This window comes from Schistocerca serialis, chromosome 3 (assembly GCF_023864345.2).
Source record: "Schistocerca serialis cubense isolate TAMUIC-IGC-003099 chromosome 3, iqSchSeri2.2, whole genome shotgun sequence".
Classification (NCBI taxonomy): domain Eukaryota; kingdom Metazoa; phylum Arthropoda; class Insecta; order Orthoptera; family Acrididae; genus Schistocerca; species Schistocerca serialis.
Genome location: NC_064640.1, coordinates 977,530,474 through 977,550,501, shown reverse-complemented (window position 1 = coordinate 977,550,501; position 20,028 = coordinate 977,530,474). Strand labels below are relative to the sequence as shown.

General features: G+C 37.4%; 1 protein-coding gene across 1 annotated transcript in view; it reads right to left on the bottom strand.

Annotated features, from left to right (window-relative positions):
- The window catches only part of LOC126471415 (uncharacterized), a 491,821-nt gene that overhangs the window by 162,763 nt on the left and 309,030 nt on the right, over positions 1 to 20,028 (bottom strand). Inside the window, exon 10 of the mRNA XM_050099550.1 lies at positions 8,072 to 8,323. Within this exon, the coding sequence (XP_049955507.1) occupies positions 8,072 to 8,323 (252 nt within the window). The remainder of the gene's footprint in view (positions 1 to 8,071; positions 8,324 to 20,028) is intronic.

The window sequence follows — 20,028 nt, the reverse complement described above, 5'->3', positions numbered from 1 at the left end:
ATTCCTGCGGTCCAGCCTGGCACTGCCAGCCCTGATGTGGCTGAGAAATAGTTTCACCTGTGTTTCCATGCACCTGGTGCTGAGTGTTTGCAGTTTCTGTACTGTTCTTGTGCATCAGCAGGCATGTGTCCCACAACACATGCTCAGCAATCTTGTTAGCTGTCTCCTGTATTCTTATTCAGTGGTTTATATAGTTTCCAATGTTCTTATATGTGCATAGTGTTTTTGTTCAGTTCAGTGTACATGGAATGCAACGTTTGGTAATTTTTTTTTTTTTTTGCTCAGTTCCCAGTCTTCCTTTTACTGACTGTATTGATCTTGGGACAGTCAGCGCTGGTGAGGACTGCTCCTGTGAATGCAAGACGTCTTTGAGATGGCAGTACCATCTATTTTTAATTTTTAAGGTGGCAATGTTGTATCCATCTGGTAGTCAATTCCTCCACACACCAGGTAGGCCATGCAGACAGCCAACCCACCAGGGGGACAAGCGAATGCAGCTCACATCAACACCGAGATATTTTCCTTGTACGGCCTAGGCTGTTTATTACAGAGCTACACATTGCCTCCACAGTGTCTAGGGCCACCAACAGGCAGTGTCCTGTTACAGAAGAGTGCACTGTTGGCAGGGCACTATTTGGTACACCAGGTCACATGCTCTCGCAGTGCCATGTGGATAGCCATCTATGTCTGACTATTTGGGCTACCACTGGACTGTGCTAAGTGAATTACACCTTATGCCTCAAGTTGGCAGTACCAGCAGTTCCATCCAGCTGCATCAGCAGTTCAGTCCCAGTGCTACAAGTTTGTAGTACCAGCAATTTTGTGTCAGTGCTTTACACCGGCAGACCTGGCTCAGTTCATCGTCATCTTCACCTGCAGTATACCATCAATCATACGCCAACAGTGCTGGCCCAGTAATGTCCAAGGTATTCATGCTGCTGTCTACTATGTCACTGGTGTTTGTCATATAGGCACATTACAGACAATGTCACAGGAGTGACATTTCTGTTGGATATAAATGGAGTTCAAGGTGGTGGCGAGTATAGATGTACATGATGTTACTGCTAAATTAAATTACAGTGATGTAGTTAAAAAGATCACTTGTATGAACTGCGAAGAAGAACTTAAAATGTATAGTGAAGATATTTCAAGTTCACAATCATTAATCAAAGGATTAAGAAGAGAAAATGACAGCCTAAAGCATGAAAATATGGAGCTTAGGTCGAAACAAAACATGGGTGTACTGCTGAAAGTTAGCAACTATAAGTCGATGGAATGGAAGACAGTGAACGGCAGATGTAAAGCATAAGGTGAAAAAATGTCACCTACAGTGAGTAAACCAACTTTCGAGTGTGAAAACAATTTTAATATCCTTTATTCCGAAAACTGTAGTCAAGTGACTGGATCGAAATATGAGGTAAATTCGAGTGTGTGTAAAAACTTCACAAAAAGTAATCTTCACAGCAAAAAAAGTGAAAACTCTCACAAAACATAGTTGCCCTACCTGTGCCTCAGCTCTTACCAGAAACCAAAGTGTGAAATGTGGCGAAAAAGAATTTCATAAACTATGCAGTGGAGAAACAAACAAAAAATGGTAAAAAACATGATCGTCAAACCATCGAAAAAAAGGTACAATGTTCTCTTATTAACAGACAGCCATGGCAGAAATTTGGCGAGTGTTTTACAGGAAAATTACAAAGATATCCAAGCAATAGGAATAGTGAAACCAGGTGTAAGTCAAAATCTGTTATTGATGTCGACTAGCAGGGAAACAAAAAAGAAGAGAATGACGAGAAAGAAGAAAATGAATATGTAGTGTGTATAGCTGGTGCCAATGACATTGCAAGAAATGAAAAATGAAATTGCCTAGCAAGCCTGGAAAACTTCCTGGAAGCAAATAAATCACGAAACACCATTGTTACAATGATGCTCATACACAATTCATGTGTAAATAAGTAGATTCGAAAAACAAACATTAAAATGAAACAAATTTGTGCTTGTTTTGGCAAATGTAAAATATTAGAAATAGGCAAACTGAACAGAAGCCTACATACCAGACATGGTATGCACCTAAATTTTGAAGGCAAAAAATTCTTGTGTGACAAAATATGGGAAATTATCAAAGAAAAAGACAAATTAAACAGAATTCTCAGTCACAAAGTAAACAATGATGTTTTTTTAGAGGAAAGCATAATAAATTAACCCTTGCGTATCAGAATGTCCAGTACGTAACTAATAAAACAGAGCAGCTGAGTGTTTACCTAAATGAAACCAAGCCACACCTCTTCCTAGCGAGTGAATTGGGATGCAAGGAAGAGGAAGCATATGGTTACAGGCTAAAAAATTACAGACTTATAAACTTGTACTGCAGAAAGACACACAAAAGTGGTGGGGTAGACATTTATAGTAGAAATGATATAAAATGTGAAAAAGTGAAATGGATAGATGATCTGAGTACTGGAATGTTCTGTGAGGTTGCAGCAGTAAACAACAACCTTATTATAGCAACACTGTATAGGTCACCTGGAAGTAACACAGAAGAGTTTCTAAATTGCCTAGAGGACTTACTGGAGGGACAGCAGTGTATAAAAAAACACTTGTTGCTTGTTGGAGACATCAACATAGACTCATTAAATAATTGTGTTAATTATTTGCGCTATTACAGTGTTATAACTTTAAACAAATGAACTCAGAACCTACAAGAGCCACTGCAAATATGAAGACATGTATTGACCATGTTCTCAAAAATGTAGGAAAAGAGAAAGTAAATGTAAACACCTTAGAAAACTACATTTGTGATCACAGAGCCCTTACTATGGAAATTTATGTAGGGAACATAGATGTAACTGAAAGTGATACAGTTATATACAAAGTACTGGAAAAAGTTATGTATGAGAAACTTATGAAATTTATAAATAAAAACAGCATCCTATGTAATGAACAACAAGGATTCAGAAATAAAAGGTCAACAACAACTGCTGTCTATGAGTGCATCAATTCCATCCTAAACCTGATGGACAAAAAACAGGAAACAATAGGAGTCTTTATTGACTTGTCAAAAGCTTTTGACATGGTGGACCATAAAATTCTGCTATCAAAGATAGAAAGATATGGTATTCGAGGTCTGTCCAACAAGTGGATCAGTTCCTTCCTGAGTAATCGTATGCAGGCAGTGTGCATCAAGCACACAAATATTGAACTAAAAACTGTATCAAATCACCTATCTGTCTATAAACAAATTAAGTGTGGTGTACCCCAAGGATCAGTATTGGGACCCCTTCTGTTTCTTCTGTACATAAATGATCTAAGCCTAAATGCTGATGCACACAAAACAATCATATTTGCAGATGACACCACGATTCTACTAAAAGGAGACGACGATGAACAGTTACAGCAGACAGTAAACACGGTCACAAAACTACTTAGCAGCTGGGCACAGAGTAATCAGATTGTAATAAACAGTAAGAAAACCATTGCTCTAAATTTCCACAATGTTCCTAACAAGGACACGTTTATCCCATCAGTCTCTATCAATGACGAACCAGTTGGTAACAATACTGAAACCAATTTCTTAGGACTTTGGCTGCAGAGTAACATCAGATGGAATAAGCATATTGAATATCTCAATACAGAACTGAGCAAAACATGTTACCTTCTTTGTTCATTAAAATCATGCTGTAGTGAGAAAACAGTATTGAATGCATATCATGCGTACATTCATTCTCATCTTAGATATGGTGTCACCTTCTGGGGAAACTCTAAAACAGCTAATAGCACTTTTAAACTACAAAAAAGGGCCATTAGAATCTTGTTTGGGTGCAAGCCTAGAGACTCTTGTAAACCCCTGTTTAAGAAATCTGCTATTCCTCCATTACCATGTGTATACATTATGGAAACCCTTTTGTTCTTTAAATTAAATGTAATAGGCAAGGACTGGAGACTGCAAAAAAACTGTGATATGCATGAGCACTTTACCAGACAAAACAGAAACTGACATGTGACTCAAATCAGCACAGCACTGTGCCAAAAAGGTACTTTTCACATGGGAGTTGAGCTTTATAACAAACTTCCTGAAAACATAAAATCTATCACTGAGGTCAATACATTTGGAAAATCTCTAAAGTCATATTTACAGCATCACTGCTTTTACTCCATTGAAGAATATTTAAATTTATGATGGTGGTGGTGGTGGTTAGTGTTTAACGTCCCGTCGACAACGAGGTCATTAGAGACGGAGCGCAAGCTCGGGTTAGGGAAGGATTGGGAAGGAAATCGGCCGTGCCCTTTCAAAGGAACCATCCCGGCATTTGCCTGAAACGATTTAGGGAAATCATGGAAAACCTAAATCAGGATGGCCGGAGACGGGATTGAACCGTCGTCCTCCCGAATGCGAGTCCAGTGTGCTAACCACTGCGCCACCTCGCTCGGTAAAATTTATGAAATGTGTTATATAAATACTTATGTGTAAAGTGTATTATTGTAACCTTAAATATGTATGCCTTGAAATGACTTTCAGCCTGTATATTTATAACTTGACTTGTCCAATGTCTTATGCATAAGCTGCTATGTAGACAACAGGACCAATAAAAATACAATACAATACAATACAAAGAAAATTTAATTATTCTAAACTTAAGATGGTACTAGGGAATGAAAAATGGGAACCAATGTACAATGCAGCTGAAGTGAATGAAAAATGGGAATATTTATAAAGTTATTCAGTAACACTTTAAATGAAACCTGTCCCTTAGTTAAAAAAGTAAATAAAGCTACAAACCATAAAGCTGAGAATCTCCCTTCTGAAATTATTGAACTGAGGTAGAAAATGAAAGATTGCTATATACTTTTTAGAGATACTAAACTACAATATTTCTCAACAAAATATAAACTGCTCAGAAAAACTTACAGAGAGTCCTTGACTAACATAAAAGCACAGAAATATACCTCTGAAATAAGGAACTCTAGCTGCATCAGTAAAACTGCCTGGAAAATAATGCATAAAGAAAGTGGGAAGCAGAATTCCTGTGAACACAGCAACATAACATTAAAAGAAAATTGTGAAGAAATAAATGTGTGAGAAATTTATACAAAAGTTCAGTACAGTTGGTACAAATGAAGTTCATGTCAAGCCACAAAATTTTAGCCTTGGAAAATCTAGCCAGTTCTTTTATATCCATGGCATTACTGAGAGGAATGTCCTAGCAATCATATCAGCACTTCGACCAAAAATGTCTTGTGGCTGGGATGACATTTTACCTAAACTGCTAAAGGAATGTAGGGATGAATTAGTGAAACCCCTGACTCACTTGATAAATACTTCCCTCAGTAATGGTGTATTCCCTGACCTTTTCAAAATTACTGAAATTATACCAGTGCATAAAAAGGGATTAAAAACTGACACTAAAAACTACAGGCCAATATCATTAACCTCAGAACTAGGCAAATTGTTAGAGAGAGTAATACTAAATCAAGCTGTATCATATTTCACCAAACACAATTTATTAAACAATCTACAACATGGATTTAGAAAAGGGAGATCTACTACAACAGCAGTAGCATCTTTTATACATGAAATATTAAATAAGCTGGAAAAAAGTGACAACGTAATAGGCACTTTCCTAGATATGAGTAAAGCCTTTGATACTGTGAATCATAACATTCTTCTGTATAAGCTAGAAGAGTATGGGTTGAGAGGACTAGCCTTGAAACTACTTGCCTCCTATTTGAAAGACAGGAAACAGTGTGTAAAGCTAACTTATAAATATAATGAGCAGCTCCTAACAACTAAATCAACCTCCAGGACACTTTAATGTGGCGTGCCTCAAGGAAGCATACTAGGGCCATTTCTGTTCCTTGTATATGTAAATAACTTATTTGAACCCCAAAACTGCATGGTTGTAAGCTATGTCAATGACATATCCTTCATTAGCTGTGGCAGTGATATGCAGTCTGCAGCTAACAGTATCGATATCAGTTTCAATACTCTGTCCACATACCTTACAGCAATCAAGCTTCTTGTAAATAAAGACAAAACAGGAATAATGAAGTTCATCCTCAGTTATAATGCTGCCATAACTGATACTGTATTTAAATCCCCATTGGGTCTTGCATATGCAAATTCACATACATTTTTGGGCATCGTTGTTGATGAACACTTATCATGGAAAGAAGACGTAGATAATATTTGCAAGAAAATCAGTAGAAATGTGTATCTTCTGAAACGGGTCTCAGCCTTCTTGCACCATGATCTTTAAGGCAAATATATTTTTGGTTGATTCATCCGCACCTTCAGTATGGTATTGAGATATGGGGTGGGGCACCAGCAGTTCATATAAATAGATTTTTTAGATTACAAAAAAAGGCAGTAAGAATGGTAGCCAAGGTAAAGAAGAGAGAGCCTTGTAGAGACATCTTTAGAAAATATAAAAGTCTTACAGTGTACTCCGTGTATATACTGCAGACAGTCATGTCCATGAAACAAAATCCTGAATTTAATACGACAAACAGTAATGTACACAACTATGATACACAGGGAAGGGAAAATTCTCATAGAATTGGGACCAATAAAAAGGCAATGGAGCACAGCCCACATAGCATGGGAGCAATTTTCTACATTGCACTACCCTGTGAATTCAAGAAAGCAAATCAAAATATGCTAAAGAGTAGACTGAAGCAATTATTAATAGAGAAGTGTTGTTGCTCTATAGAGGACTTTAAGTTATAGTGCTATCTTGGAAAACAGTGTATACACACAATGTCTTCGATCTATCAGTGGTACGAAAGAATGTAATTATACACTGTATTATGAGCACTGTACTATTACAAATATAAGCTAAATTGTGTTACACTATAGAGGAATCTGCTTGTAGTGCCCTTTTGAAAAATAGTGTGTACAGACATGTGTCTGATCCATATGATGTTATGAAAGAATGTAAATATTTTACTGAATGTGTGTAAAGTAAGCTAAATTTTCCTGACAATGTCCAAAAACTTTTTGTTATATGGACAGAAAATAAATAAATAAATGTAGTTAGTTGTATGGACATTCATCCAAGGACAATACAATCAAGTTTTGTGTTATTAATAAACAGTTATTCCTTCAAGTGTCCTGATGACTCCTCATACAAGGATAGCAACAAGACTGTCTGTACTACCTGCAGTGAATCCTTAAGACATCCTACTCTATACTCGGTATGTTAAATTTGCTTGTAACTAATTCTGTGCTACTGAGCATAGACTTTCCTCGAATGATCCTACAGTTACTAGGGCAGAATCAGGTATTCAATAAAAACATCCAACAATTAACTTGAGTTTACCTAGTCCTGCTACTTGTATGCAGATAATTTCACAATCAGACTCAATTTCAACCTCGATAGGCACAATATTTTTCTCAACACCAATGAACACTCAACCTCCTACAGTGTCTAATTTGTCTCTTCGATATGTCTCACTATATTTGTCTGAGATTTCTGCTATGGGTTGCAACCAGCTCTCAGTTCTAAGAATAATGTGAGTACTACAACTTCCCTGGAGGGCAGAGATGTGGGTTTGAGTCCTAGTCTAGCACATAACTTCAGTCTGTTAGAAATTGCCATTACAGTATAACCTCTACAATATAGTTGGAGTTTCATTTTAGGATCAACAGTTGCTATCATCTTCTCAATATTTCTACTATGAGATGGTTTTGTTAAAATTAACTTTTTAATTATTAATACCCATTCAGTTGTGGTTATGTTAACTATAGTGACACATCTTTTTTATGTGAGAATAAATAATTTTGAAGTTTTGACATTAGAAATTTTCTGTGTTCACATCACAACCCTCAAAACTGACACGCACTGTTTGTTGACTACCGTAGGTGTCTTTCATCATAATTAGTTCCATCAAGTCAATATTCATATCCCTGACACTATGATCATAACAGGATTTCATTACACCTACATCACAATTAATATTATGGGTATGACCTTTATGCATGAAAATGATATTAACTTTGAAGTTACTTTCTATATAGCACTAAGTAACAATAAATAAAGATGCACTGTAAAAATTAATACAAGCTACTGGATACCTGTGACTGGAAGATCTCTTGTTCCACATGGATTCGGCAAAGTTGTTCTTCCCATAAAGTATCAAAAACATTTTTCAGCCTTTCAAGTTCAACTTGATGCCTTTCTAACTGTTCTTCTAGTAATGAACATTCTCTGGTAACATGCTCATATCGTGCAGCCAGGGGTGGAGTATGTGCCCGGCGCAATAACGTGACATCTCTGTGAAGTTCACCAAGCCGCTCCTTTACACCACAGAGTTGCTGACTTAGTTCCTGAAACAAAAGGATAGAAAACTAAACAAGCTGACTAGACTTAGGTATTTGAAAGCTTCCTCATTAAGGGAACTAGAAACGCTGTAAAATTATGTGCTTTTGTATCCAGTGAGCTATTTGGAGCACATCATTTGTTTGTAATCTCTTTGTATTTTTCTTTATACTGTTACATTTTATTTTTTGTATACTGTAACTCACTCTCTCTTTGAATATCCTCCTTTATTATAAAATCATCATTTTCTATGTACAATCATTTCAGTTATATTTAGTTACCAGTTACAGTACAAGCTCTTTTAATAATTTTTCTCACTTTCACATATCTCAGGAACGGCTATTTACCTTTTTTGGGTTGTATTCTGCTTTTTCTATTGTTTTATGAGTTTGTATATTTGTATACATATATTCTTGAGTAATCTCAGAATCCATCAGTAATACAAATATTTCATACTGCATTTGGTATATGGTCTCTTCCAAAATGAAACCACAAGTAAACATTCCCATTCTTGTATATGCACATCTCTTGAGCTTATCAAGAAAGGAAACCTTCAGTGATTGGACAGATATCTACCACACAATGTAATGTATAAGTAGAGAGTTTTGTGACAAACAAGGATATGACAAACAACACTTCTGCCCTAGAGAAAGCTGTTGCCATTCAATCCAAAGCTCTTATTGACATATCTTGATATTTAAAGTGCAAGAAGGAATAAAATATTGCTATATCTGCAAGTAGCTGGATATCAGTGCATTCATCAGAACCCAGGAAAGAACACCTCAAGTTGGAAGGTGTAAGGGCTGCCTGCAGAAGATTGGTTCGCTGATTTGGGGGAGGGGCACAAACAGCAAGGTCATCAGTCCTCCTGTGGACAGAACACAACATTAAGTTGTAGCTGAGCTAAACACAGCTGACTGACAGCAGATAGGACATAGACCAGGACATGACCAAAGAAAAGTACATAAACAATGAAATGCAAAGCAGAAAACTTCACCACAATGTTGTCAACAGGCAAAGAAGTAAGTCAAAATTGCAACCAGAGAGAAAGACCAAGTGCCAAGCAAGGTTGTTATCCAGTAGTCCATAGTACAATGATGATAGTAACCAACAATATCAGACTAGAGTACAGAAATGGCTGACTGTTTGCTAGGCAGCTGTAATTATATCAGTTGTGAGGCACACTGTTAGCTGGCGTATTCATGTGGTGAGACGAGTGGCATGCTCACACTGCGAGTGCAACACTGCGGCAAGACTATGTCCTCTAATGGCCATCTAGGTCCACTACCTCCTACGGGCATTCAGTTTCCATGGAGCTGGATACAAGACAAATAAGACACAACAAAAAAAACATACAACCAATTTTGAGTAATCTATAAAACAGTGGAATAATTTTGCAATTGAGTGTTATCTGGTAGTAACCTATGGTACTAACAAAGAAAATGGATGTAAAACTAATAAAAAAAAACAACATGACAATGGGTGCTATTTGGTGATTATTAATTGAAGTACATGAATGAACAATTTTCTATTCTACGTCTTTTAAAAACAAGAATATCATAAATATTTAAAAAATAGCTGTTGTTTGGTCACACTTTGGTCATTTTCATTCTCCACTGGTCATTTTTATTCAGAAAGTGTTGTTACATTGACATAAACAATTTCTTGTTATATAGTGTAATTAAACAGTTAAGTAAATGGCAGAAAGTATATGACAATAATATTAAATAGATACACATTATGAATTATGGTTACATACTACATTTTATTTATTTATAGCTGATTAAAATAAGAACTGTAGACCATTTGTCACACACTCCCAGAATTCATGGGCAGCATAAAATACTTTACTTTTCATCCATTTTTCAATGATACTTTCAAACTGATTTATTGGTACTTTCAAGTAATTCACGGAAGTAGGCAAGACCAAGAGATTTGTAGCTGTTACGGGTTCTTGCATGCCTAGAATATGACAAGTTAACTGTATCCAGTTCTGGAAATACTTACTTATATTTTTAATAAATAAAAAGGTATTATAGATATATAGGCTAAGTACTGTCATTATATTAAGTTGTTTGAAATAATCTCCACATGATTCAAATGGCTAAGATCGGCATTGCACCCATTGCCTTTCTTTTTTATTTAAACACTAGTTTTGAGACTATAGAAGTAGCCCATACCAGTACTCCATTAAATGAGATGGGAGGGAAGAATTCAAAACCTGCATATATTAAGAGTTCTTTACTGAAATAATTCCTTAGCTTGTAATGCAGACAGATGACACTAGCTAATCTGCCACATAGTTCTCCTGTGTGTGGGTATCCCAGCAAAGCTTTTGGTATAAGTGAAATCTTAATAGTTTGACTGATTTGTAATCAGAACAGGGAGCATTCAGATGAATATAATGTGTCCAATTTTATTGTAACTTTTTGTGTTACATTTGTCTGAAACCAAACGGTTCACCTCTTCATCATTACCAGTGCACTGTATTGGAAATATTCAATGTCAAAATCACATGTTATGATTGTTGTGCCATCTAAATATAGTACCACACCACAAGGCACAACTGTAGCTACTTCAGTTTAATGAATAATGAACAGTTAAGGTCCAGCAACAGGCCCATGAGAGAAACCTTTGAAATTGGAAGATAGTCTGGCTTTTGATAATTTCTCTTCAATAATAACTTCCTACCATTCCCCTGAGGCTGTATTAGGGATAGAATATTCTCTCCTGATATGTAGTGATAAAAGATTTCTGATAAAAATGTTCTTGTGACAATATTAAATATTTCCTTGGATCCAACAGTGTTACATAGATTACATTCCTATTTTTAAAACAACTGCATATCTTCATTCCCATGCTCTCAACTACCATAACTGTAGAGAGACTTGTCTAAACCCTTACTGCAATGAGCTACATGCTGTGTCGGGACACTAGTCCATCAATATAACATGCAAGTCCAGCAGGTTGCAGAAACACCAGCTTGCAGGTGAACTGTCTTTGGGAAACAAGCACACATCATTGCTGGATGATAACACCAGTTTGTCTTCATGGGAAACTCTAACAGCCAGCACCACAACAAACAGGGATCAATTCTCCTACAGCTGGAAACTGTACGACCACTAGGAGGTGTGGTGAACTCAGCAGTACTTGCTTCCACTAAGTCATGTACCTGCAAACAGACCATGCCATATCCATCTGCCTATGCAGTATTAAGGCCACTGCCCAGCCTTGGCAAGCCAGCTCCAGCTGCTGCCTGAACCAGAACTACATGCCTTTGCCATGACAAGAAGCGGCCATTAGTCAGCCATGAACATCCACCTCAGCAACTTGGCCTCTGTAAACTCAGGTGCAAGGATTTGGCATCTGCTGGTTTATCAAACTTAGTGCTTGTGACTAATGGGCAGCTGTCTCCTTGTGGTCTATCTGTATTTTTGAATTTGTTCTAATTTCACTCAAAAGTGATAATGGTTCACATTTGTTGTGGAACTTCTAGATTTGTCAGTCTGCCATAAGCTCAAGAGATAATTTATATAATTTCTGATATTTATGTTCTTTATACAGACAATTTGTAACATCGGTGGATTTTATATGAAGCAAGACTTTTATAATTGTTAAAATAAAAGTGATATTGTTTTCTGTATACCTAGGACCTTTGTTTTACTTGCGGAGCCCACATAAGGTCACAATACTACATATATTATTTGATTTCATGTTTAGGCATGAAGTATCCTTTTAAAAGTGTAGGCAAAGTTATCCAGAGATGCTCTGTCTCCTTTCTTATGAACTCTGATTGCAGATTCCTCAAAGATGCTAGATGATTTCCTGAATTTAATATTTTATAAATTACAATGGGATTACAACTTGTTTTCTGATACATTATATAGCATAATATGAGGTCTCCCTCCCCAATGACTTTGCCATTTGTGGGGAGGCTTGCATGCCTCAGCAATACAGACAGTTGTACTGTAGCAAGAGGGGCAGCAGCCTTTACAGTAATTGCAGGGGCAACAGTCTGGATGACTGACTGATCTGGGATTGTAACATCAACCAAAATGGCCTTGCTGTGCTGGTACTGTGAATGACAGAAAGAACAGGGAGACTACAGCCATAATTTACCCCCAAAACATGCGGCTCTACTGTATGGTTAAATAATGATGACAAACTCTTGCATAAAATATTCCAAAGGTAAAATAGTCCCCCATTCAGATCACTGGGTAGGAACTGTTCACGAGGATGTCATCATCAGGAAAAATGAAACTGGTGGTCTATGAATTGGAGCATGAAATGTCAGATCCCTTAATCAGGCAGGTAGGTTAGAAAATTTAAAAATGGAAATAGATAGGTTAAGGTTGTATATAGCAGGAGTTAGTGAAGTCAATGGCAGGAGGAACAGGACTTCTGGTTAGATGAATACAGAGTTCTAAATATAAAATCAAATAGGGGTAATGCAAACGTAAGTTCAATGATGTATAAGAAAATAACAATGTGGATAATCTACCATGAACAGCATAGTGAAGACATAACTGTAGCGAAGATAGACATGACGCCCACACCCACCACAATAGTACAAGTTTGTATGCCAACTAGCTCCGCAGATGATGATGATGATGATGATGATGATGAGATAAAAAAAATATTTAGTTAGTGAAGCGAGACAAAAATTTAATAGTAATAGGGGACTGAAATGAAAGAGGAAGCAACCTAATAGAATTTTGCACAGAGGATAATTTAATCATCACTAACACTCGGTTTAACAATCATTTACAATCATGAAAGAAGGTTGATGATGTGGAAGAGCCCTGGATACAATGGAAGGTTTCACATTGATTATATAATGGTAAGACAGAGATTTCACAGCCAGATTTTAAATTGTAAGACATTTCCAGAGGCAGATATGAACTCTGGCTACAATTCATTGGTAATGAATTGTGAGTTAAAACTGAAGAAATTGCAAAAATGTAGGAATTTAAGGAGATGGAACCTGGATAAACTGAAAGAACCAGAGGTTATTGAGGGTTTCAGAGGGAGCATTAAGGAATGATTGACAAGAACAGGGACAAGGAATACAGTAAAAGAAGAATGGGCAGCTTTGAAAGATGAAATAGTGAAGGCATCAGAAGATCAAGTAGGTAAAAACATAAGGGTTCTTAGAAATCCTTGGGTAACACAAGAAATATTGAATTTAATAGATGAAAGGATAAAATATAAAAATGCAGTAAATGAAGCAGGTGAAAGGGAATACAAACATCTACAAAATGAGATTGACAAGAAGTGCAGAATGACTAAGCAGAAATAGCTCGAAGACAAATGTAAGAATTTAGAGGCATATATCATTAGGGGAAATTAGGAAAATTAAAGAGACCTTTGTAGAAAAGAGAACCACCTGTATGAATATCAAGAGCTCAGATGGAAAACCAGTCCTACGCAAAAAAGGGAAAGCTGAAAGATGGAAGGAGTATATAGAGGGTCTATACAATGGAGATGAACTTAAGGCAATATTACATAATGGGAAGTGGATGTAGATGAAGATGAGATGGGAGATATGTTACTGAAAGAAGAATTTGACAGAGCTCTGAAAGATCTAAGTCGAAACAAAACTCTGGGGGAAGACGATATTCTGTCAGAACAACTGATAGCCTTTGGAGAGTCAGCCACAACATAACTCTTCCATCTCGTGTGTAAGACATATGAGACAGGCAAAATACCCACAGATTTCAAGAAGAATGTAGTAATTCCAGTTCCAAAGAAAGCAGATGATGACAGGTGTGAATATTACTGAACTATCTGTTTAAGAAGTCATAGTTGCAAAATACTAACAGGAATTCTTTATGGAAAAACTGGTAGAAGCTGACCTTGGGGAATATCAGTTTGCATTCTGGAGAAATGTAGGAACACACGTGGCACTAATGACCCTACAACCTCTCATAGAAGGTAGATTAAGGAAAGGCAAACCTACATTTCCAGCATTTGTAGACTTAGAGAAAGCTTTTGACAATGTTGACTGCAATACCCACTTTAAAATTCTGAGGGTAGCAGGGGTAAAACCCAAGAAGCAAAAGGCTATTTGCAACTTGTACAGAAACCACATGGTAGTTACAAGGGGCATGAAAGGGAAGCAGTTGCTGAAAAGGGAGTGAGACAGGGTTGTAGCATATCTTCAATGTCGTTAAATCCATACACTGAGAAAGTAGTAAAGCAATCTAAAGAAAAATTTGGAGTAGCTATTATAGTCCAAGGAGAAGAAATAAAAACTTCAAGATTTGCTGATGAAACTGTAATTCTGTCAGCAACAGCAAGGGACTTGAAAGAGTGGCTGAATGGCGTGGACAGTGTCTTGAAAGAAGGATATAAAATGAACACCAACAAAAGCAGAACAAGAGTAATGGAATGTAATCAAATTAAATCAGGTGATGCTGAGGGAATTAGATTATGAAGTGAGACACTTAAAGTAGTAGATGAATTTTGCTATTTGAACAGCAAAATAACTAATGATGGCCAAAGTGTAAAGGATATAAAATGCAGACTGGCAATGGTAAGAAAAACATTTCTGAAGAAGAGAAATTTGTTAATATCGAGTATAGATTTAAGTGTCAGGAAGTATTTTCTGAAAATATTTGTATGGAGTGTAGCCATGTATGGAAGTAAAACATGGATGATACACAGTTTACACAAGAAGAGAATAGAAGCTTTTGAAATGTGGTGCTACAGAAGAATGCTGAAGATCAGATGGGTAGATCATGTAATTAATGAGGAGGTACTAAATTGAATTGGGGAGAAAAGAAATTTGTGGTACAACCTGATTAGAAGAACAGTTTGGTAGGTAGGACACATTCTGAGACATCAAGGTATCACCAATTTTGTACTGGAGGGAAGTGTGGGGGGTAAAAATCATAGAGCGAGAACAAGAGATGAATACACTAAGTAGATTAAGAAGGGTGTAGGTTACAGTAGTTACTCAGAGATGAAGAGGCTTGCACAGGATAGAGTAGCATAGAGAGCTGCATAAAACCAGTCTTCAGACTGAAGATGGTGACGACAGCAACAACAACAAATATGAGAAGCCATAGTAATCAACTGTTCTAGAATTTCTGTGTTTAGTTCCTAATTTATTGACTGCCTGAGTCCAGCAAACACTAGATGTTATTTTACTGTTTGTTGCTGGCAGCAGAACCTCTGTTTTACTCACATCTTCTGTGACATTGTCATTTGGTGAAGTCTCTAAAAATGTACATATCAACTATTTTGAGGAATTTATATCTGGTGTACATGACATAGACTTTCCCCGTATATACTACTGATGAGAAGCTCTCAGGTTTCCAGCCAAATGGTAGCATTAAGTTATTGTGATGTTTCAATGAGTGCCATACTCATCATCTTTGGGAAAACTATCGAGATTTGCAGATGTCCCCATATCTACACTAGTGGTGTGCTTTCTTCACTTGGCTACAGGCAGCTGGATCCTGTGCAGCCATTGGGCAGGGAACAGGTGGGATGCAGGGGGTGGGAAGTGGCAGGTGGGTCAGAGGCTGTGCTCAAATTTCTGCATAGGCATTCCAGAAGTGTCTTACATGCTGGATAGCATAGTGTGGGCTCTCATAATATTGTCACTATAGAGAGCTTCCAAGCAGAAGTGATGAGATTCATGTAGATCCATATTTCTATGGATTTATTTGTAATGTTGTCTCAGTAGATAATTGCTCGGCACAGCAATTTGGTGTTCTAGTAGTCGAAAGTGTGCTCTTCATTACACTATGCTCTGCCACTGCTGATTTTTCTGTGTGTCCCAGTTATACACATCTGATGTGTTCCTCACAGTGCTTCAAGATACAATGCTGTGTTTGCCACATGAATTGGTGACTACATGCACAAGGGATTCTTTATATTCGTGGTACATTTTAGGAAACTAGCAATTTTTACCACAGGTTATTGTGTTGCTTTAATAGAAATCTTGTTTTGTGTATTTGCTTCAGTTCTTAACAGGAATTAGCAACTTTTCAGCTCAACAGATTAAAAGATAATCAGTAGGCTTAATTTAAAGTTATTTGTTGACTGCCTGTAATACATTACATCAGCCAAAATGCAGCCCTACTGTGAATGCTGTTCTCAAACATGGGATGAGTTGGTTAACATTCATAAGCAGCTTGAAATCACCATAACTACTGTCAAACAATTGGCAGCTGCTGCAAATCAGTGTGCTGGAAGAGCTCCCAAGAGTGATGTACCTGTGATGCCAGTACCAGAGGTACCTCAAGTACTGTCCTCTCCTGTGGTTCTCATCTCCTCTGAAGAAGGTAGAGGATCTGTCATTACTCATCCACCAGACTGCAAGTGGCATGTCAATGGTAGATCTAGGCATCCTGTACAGGGCAGATGGGGAACCAGGGAGGACTCAGGGTGTTGTACTGACCCCCTAACCAACAAGTCTGAGGTGCTGTCTTTCACCGATACTGAAACTGAGCCAGTGGGAATCACTTCACCGACTTTTGGGAAACCTGTTATGCTCAGTGTCAAGAGGATGCAAATGCGAAAGGGTAGGGGTTTATTAATTGTAGGCAGTTCAAATGTATGGTGAATAATCAACATGTTGAAGAGGCTATTCCAGCAGACACTGAGGGAACAGGGTGAATCAGCTGCAGATTGTGGTGCACATTGGAACAAATGATGCCCATCATTTGGGATTTGAGATCATACTTGGGTCATTCCAGCGACTGGCAGAGAAGATTGAGAAGGCCAGCCTTGTGCCTGGAGTTTCAATGAAGTTCACAATTTGCAGCATTGTCCCCAAAACTGATTGTGGCCCTTTGGTTCTGAGTCAAGTGGAAGGACTCAACCAGAGACTTCAGAGGTTCTGTGACTCTGTAGGCTGCAACTATCTGGACTGTCATCTTAGGGTTGAGAACTGTAGGGTCTTCCTAAATGGGTCAAGCATGCATTGCACATCAGAGACTGCTAACAAGGTTTTCAGATTAGGTGACTCTCCATCCAATCCAGATAACAATAGCTGTAGGAAAGCATCAAAACAAATGCCTCCCACAGGTGAGAGTATTAAAATCCTAATGGTAAAGTGCTGAAGCATTTGCAACAAAGTGCCAGAGTTTAAAGCGATCATGAAAAGCAGTGAAGCTCTCACATAATACTAGTTATAGAGAGCTGGTTGAAACCTGTAATTGATAGCAGTGAGATTTTTTGGAAAGATTTAAGCGTATATTAAAAGGAGAGGCAAATGGGAAATTAAGGTGGTGTATTTTTCACAATAGACAATAAACTCAGATCCATTGAGATAAAAATTGAAGCTGCACGTGAGTTCATTTGGACAAGACTCAGTAGAGGGATGAGCATAAAATGATAATTGTATCCTTGTATTGTCCACCAGATTTATCTCCTGATGTAACCAAAATCTTTAGAGGAAATCTCAGTCCACTTGTGTGTAAGTTCCCCAATTATACTGAAATCATTGGAGGAAACTTGAATCCTCCAGAAATTAATTTGGAGAAGTACAGTTTTGTTAGTGGTGGGCATGATAAGACATTCTGTGAAACACTATTAAATGCCTTCTCTGAAAAGAACCTAGGACAGGTAGTTAGGAACCCCACCCATGACAGAAATACAGTGGATCTAATGGCAACAAATAGACCTGACCTCTTTGAGAACATCCACACCAAAACTGGTATCAGTGACCATAAAGGGGTTGTGGCAAATGCAAAAGTACAAAGGACAACTAAAACAAGCAAAAAGATATACAGTATATGTTCAGTAAACTAGATTAAAGATCAGTAGTGTCATATCTAAATGAGGAACTGGAAACTATCAGCACAGGGCAGGAGCATGTAGAGGAACTATGACTCAAGTTTAAAAGAATAGTTGATCATGCACTAGATAAATATGTATAAATGAAGTGTAGGGCTATAGATAGTGAGATGCTGAATGAAACACATTTGTTTGCCAAGAGAGCAATGCATGATGCCTTCAATGACTACAGTTGCAGAATACTGTCAAATGATATTTCACAAAACTCAAAAATATTCTGATCGTATGTAAAGACTGTTAGTGGCACCAAAGATAGTGTCCAGCCCTAGGAACTGAAACTGAGGGGAGTAAAGCAAAAGCTAAAATGCTTAACTCCATTTTCAAATGTTCATTTATAAAGGAAAACACAGGAGAACTGCCCCAATTTAAAGATGAATGAAATAAGTATTAGTATCAGTGGTGTTAGGAAACAGCTGAAATTATTAAAACTGAACAACGTTCCAGGGCTCAATGGAATCCCTGTCATATTCTACACTGAATTTGTGGCCGAGTTACCCCTCTTCAAACTATAATCCATCATAGATGCCTTGAACAAAAATTCATGTCCAGTTCTTGGAAAAAAGCACAGGTCACACTCATCTACAAGAAGGGTAGTAGAAGTCATCCACAAAACTACCTTCCAATATCATATACATAGATTTGATATAGAATCTTAGAACATATTCTGAGCTCAAGCATAATGAGGTATCTTGAACAGAATGACCTCCTCAATGCCAACCAGTGTGGATTCCAAAACCATTGATCAATCGATCATGTGAAACCCATACTTGGACTTTTCTCATAAGATGTACTGAAAGCTTTAGGTCAAGGCAGTCAGTTAGATGCAGTATTTCTTAATTTTCAAAAAGAATTTGAGTCAGTGCCACACCAATGCTTACTGTCAAAAGTATGATCATATGGGGTATCAAGTGAAATTTGTGACTGGATTGAGTATTTTTTGGTAGGGAGCGTGCAGCATGTTATAGAGTCATCGTCAGATGTAGAAGTAACTTCAAGTGTGCTGCAGGGAAGTATGTTAGGTTCCTTGCTGATCATGTTGTGTATTAATGATCTTGCAGACAATATTAATGGGAACCCCAGACTTTTTGCAGATGGTGTGTTATCTATAATGAAGTACTACCTGAAAGAAGCTCCATAAACAGTAAGTCAGATCTTGATACGACTTCAAAGTGGCGTGAAGATCAGCAACTTGCTTTATATGTTCAGAAATGTAAAATTGTGCCCTTCACAAAACAAAAAAATGATGTCACCTGTGACTATAATATCAATGAGTCAGGGTGTAACACTTTGTAGTGATATGATATGGAATGATCACACAGGCTCAGTCATGAGTAAAACAGGTGGTAGACTTTGGTTTATTGGTACAATCATGGGAAAAAGCAATCAGTCTACAAAGGAGATTGCTTACAAATCATTCGTACAACTGGTTCTGGAATACTGCTCAAGTTTGTGGGACATGTACCAAATAGGACTTACAGCGGACACTGAAAGTATACAGAGAAGGGCAGCATGAATGGTCACAGGATTGGTTGATCTGTGGGAGAATGTCACAGAAATACTCAAAGAATTGAACTGCAATACTCTTGAAGATAGATGTAAACTATCCCGAGAAAGTCTATTAACAAAGTTTCAAGAACCAGCTTTAAATGGTGATTCTAGAAATATACTACATTTCCCTACATATCAGTGACATAGTGATCATGAAGATATGATTAGAATACTTACTGCATGCACAGGGGCATTCAAACAATCATTCTTCCCATGCACCATATGTGAAAGGATAGGGAAGAAACATTAATAACTGGTACAATGGGACGTACCCTTTGCCATGCACCTCATGGTGGTTTGCAGAGTGTAGATGTAGATATATATTATGTTATGGAGGGTCTATTACAGAGCAAAG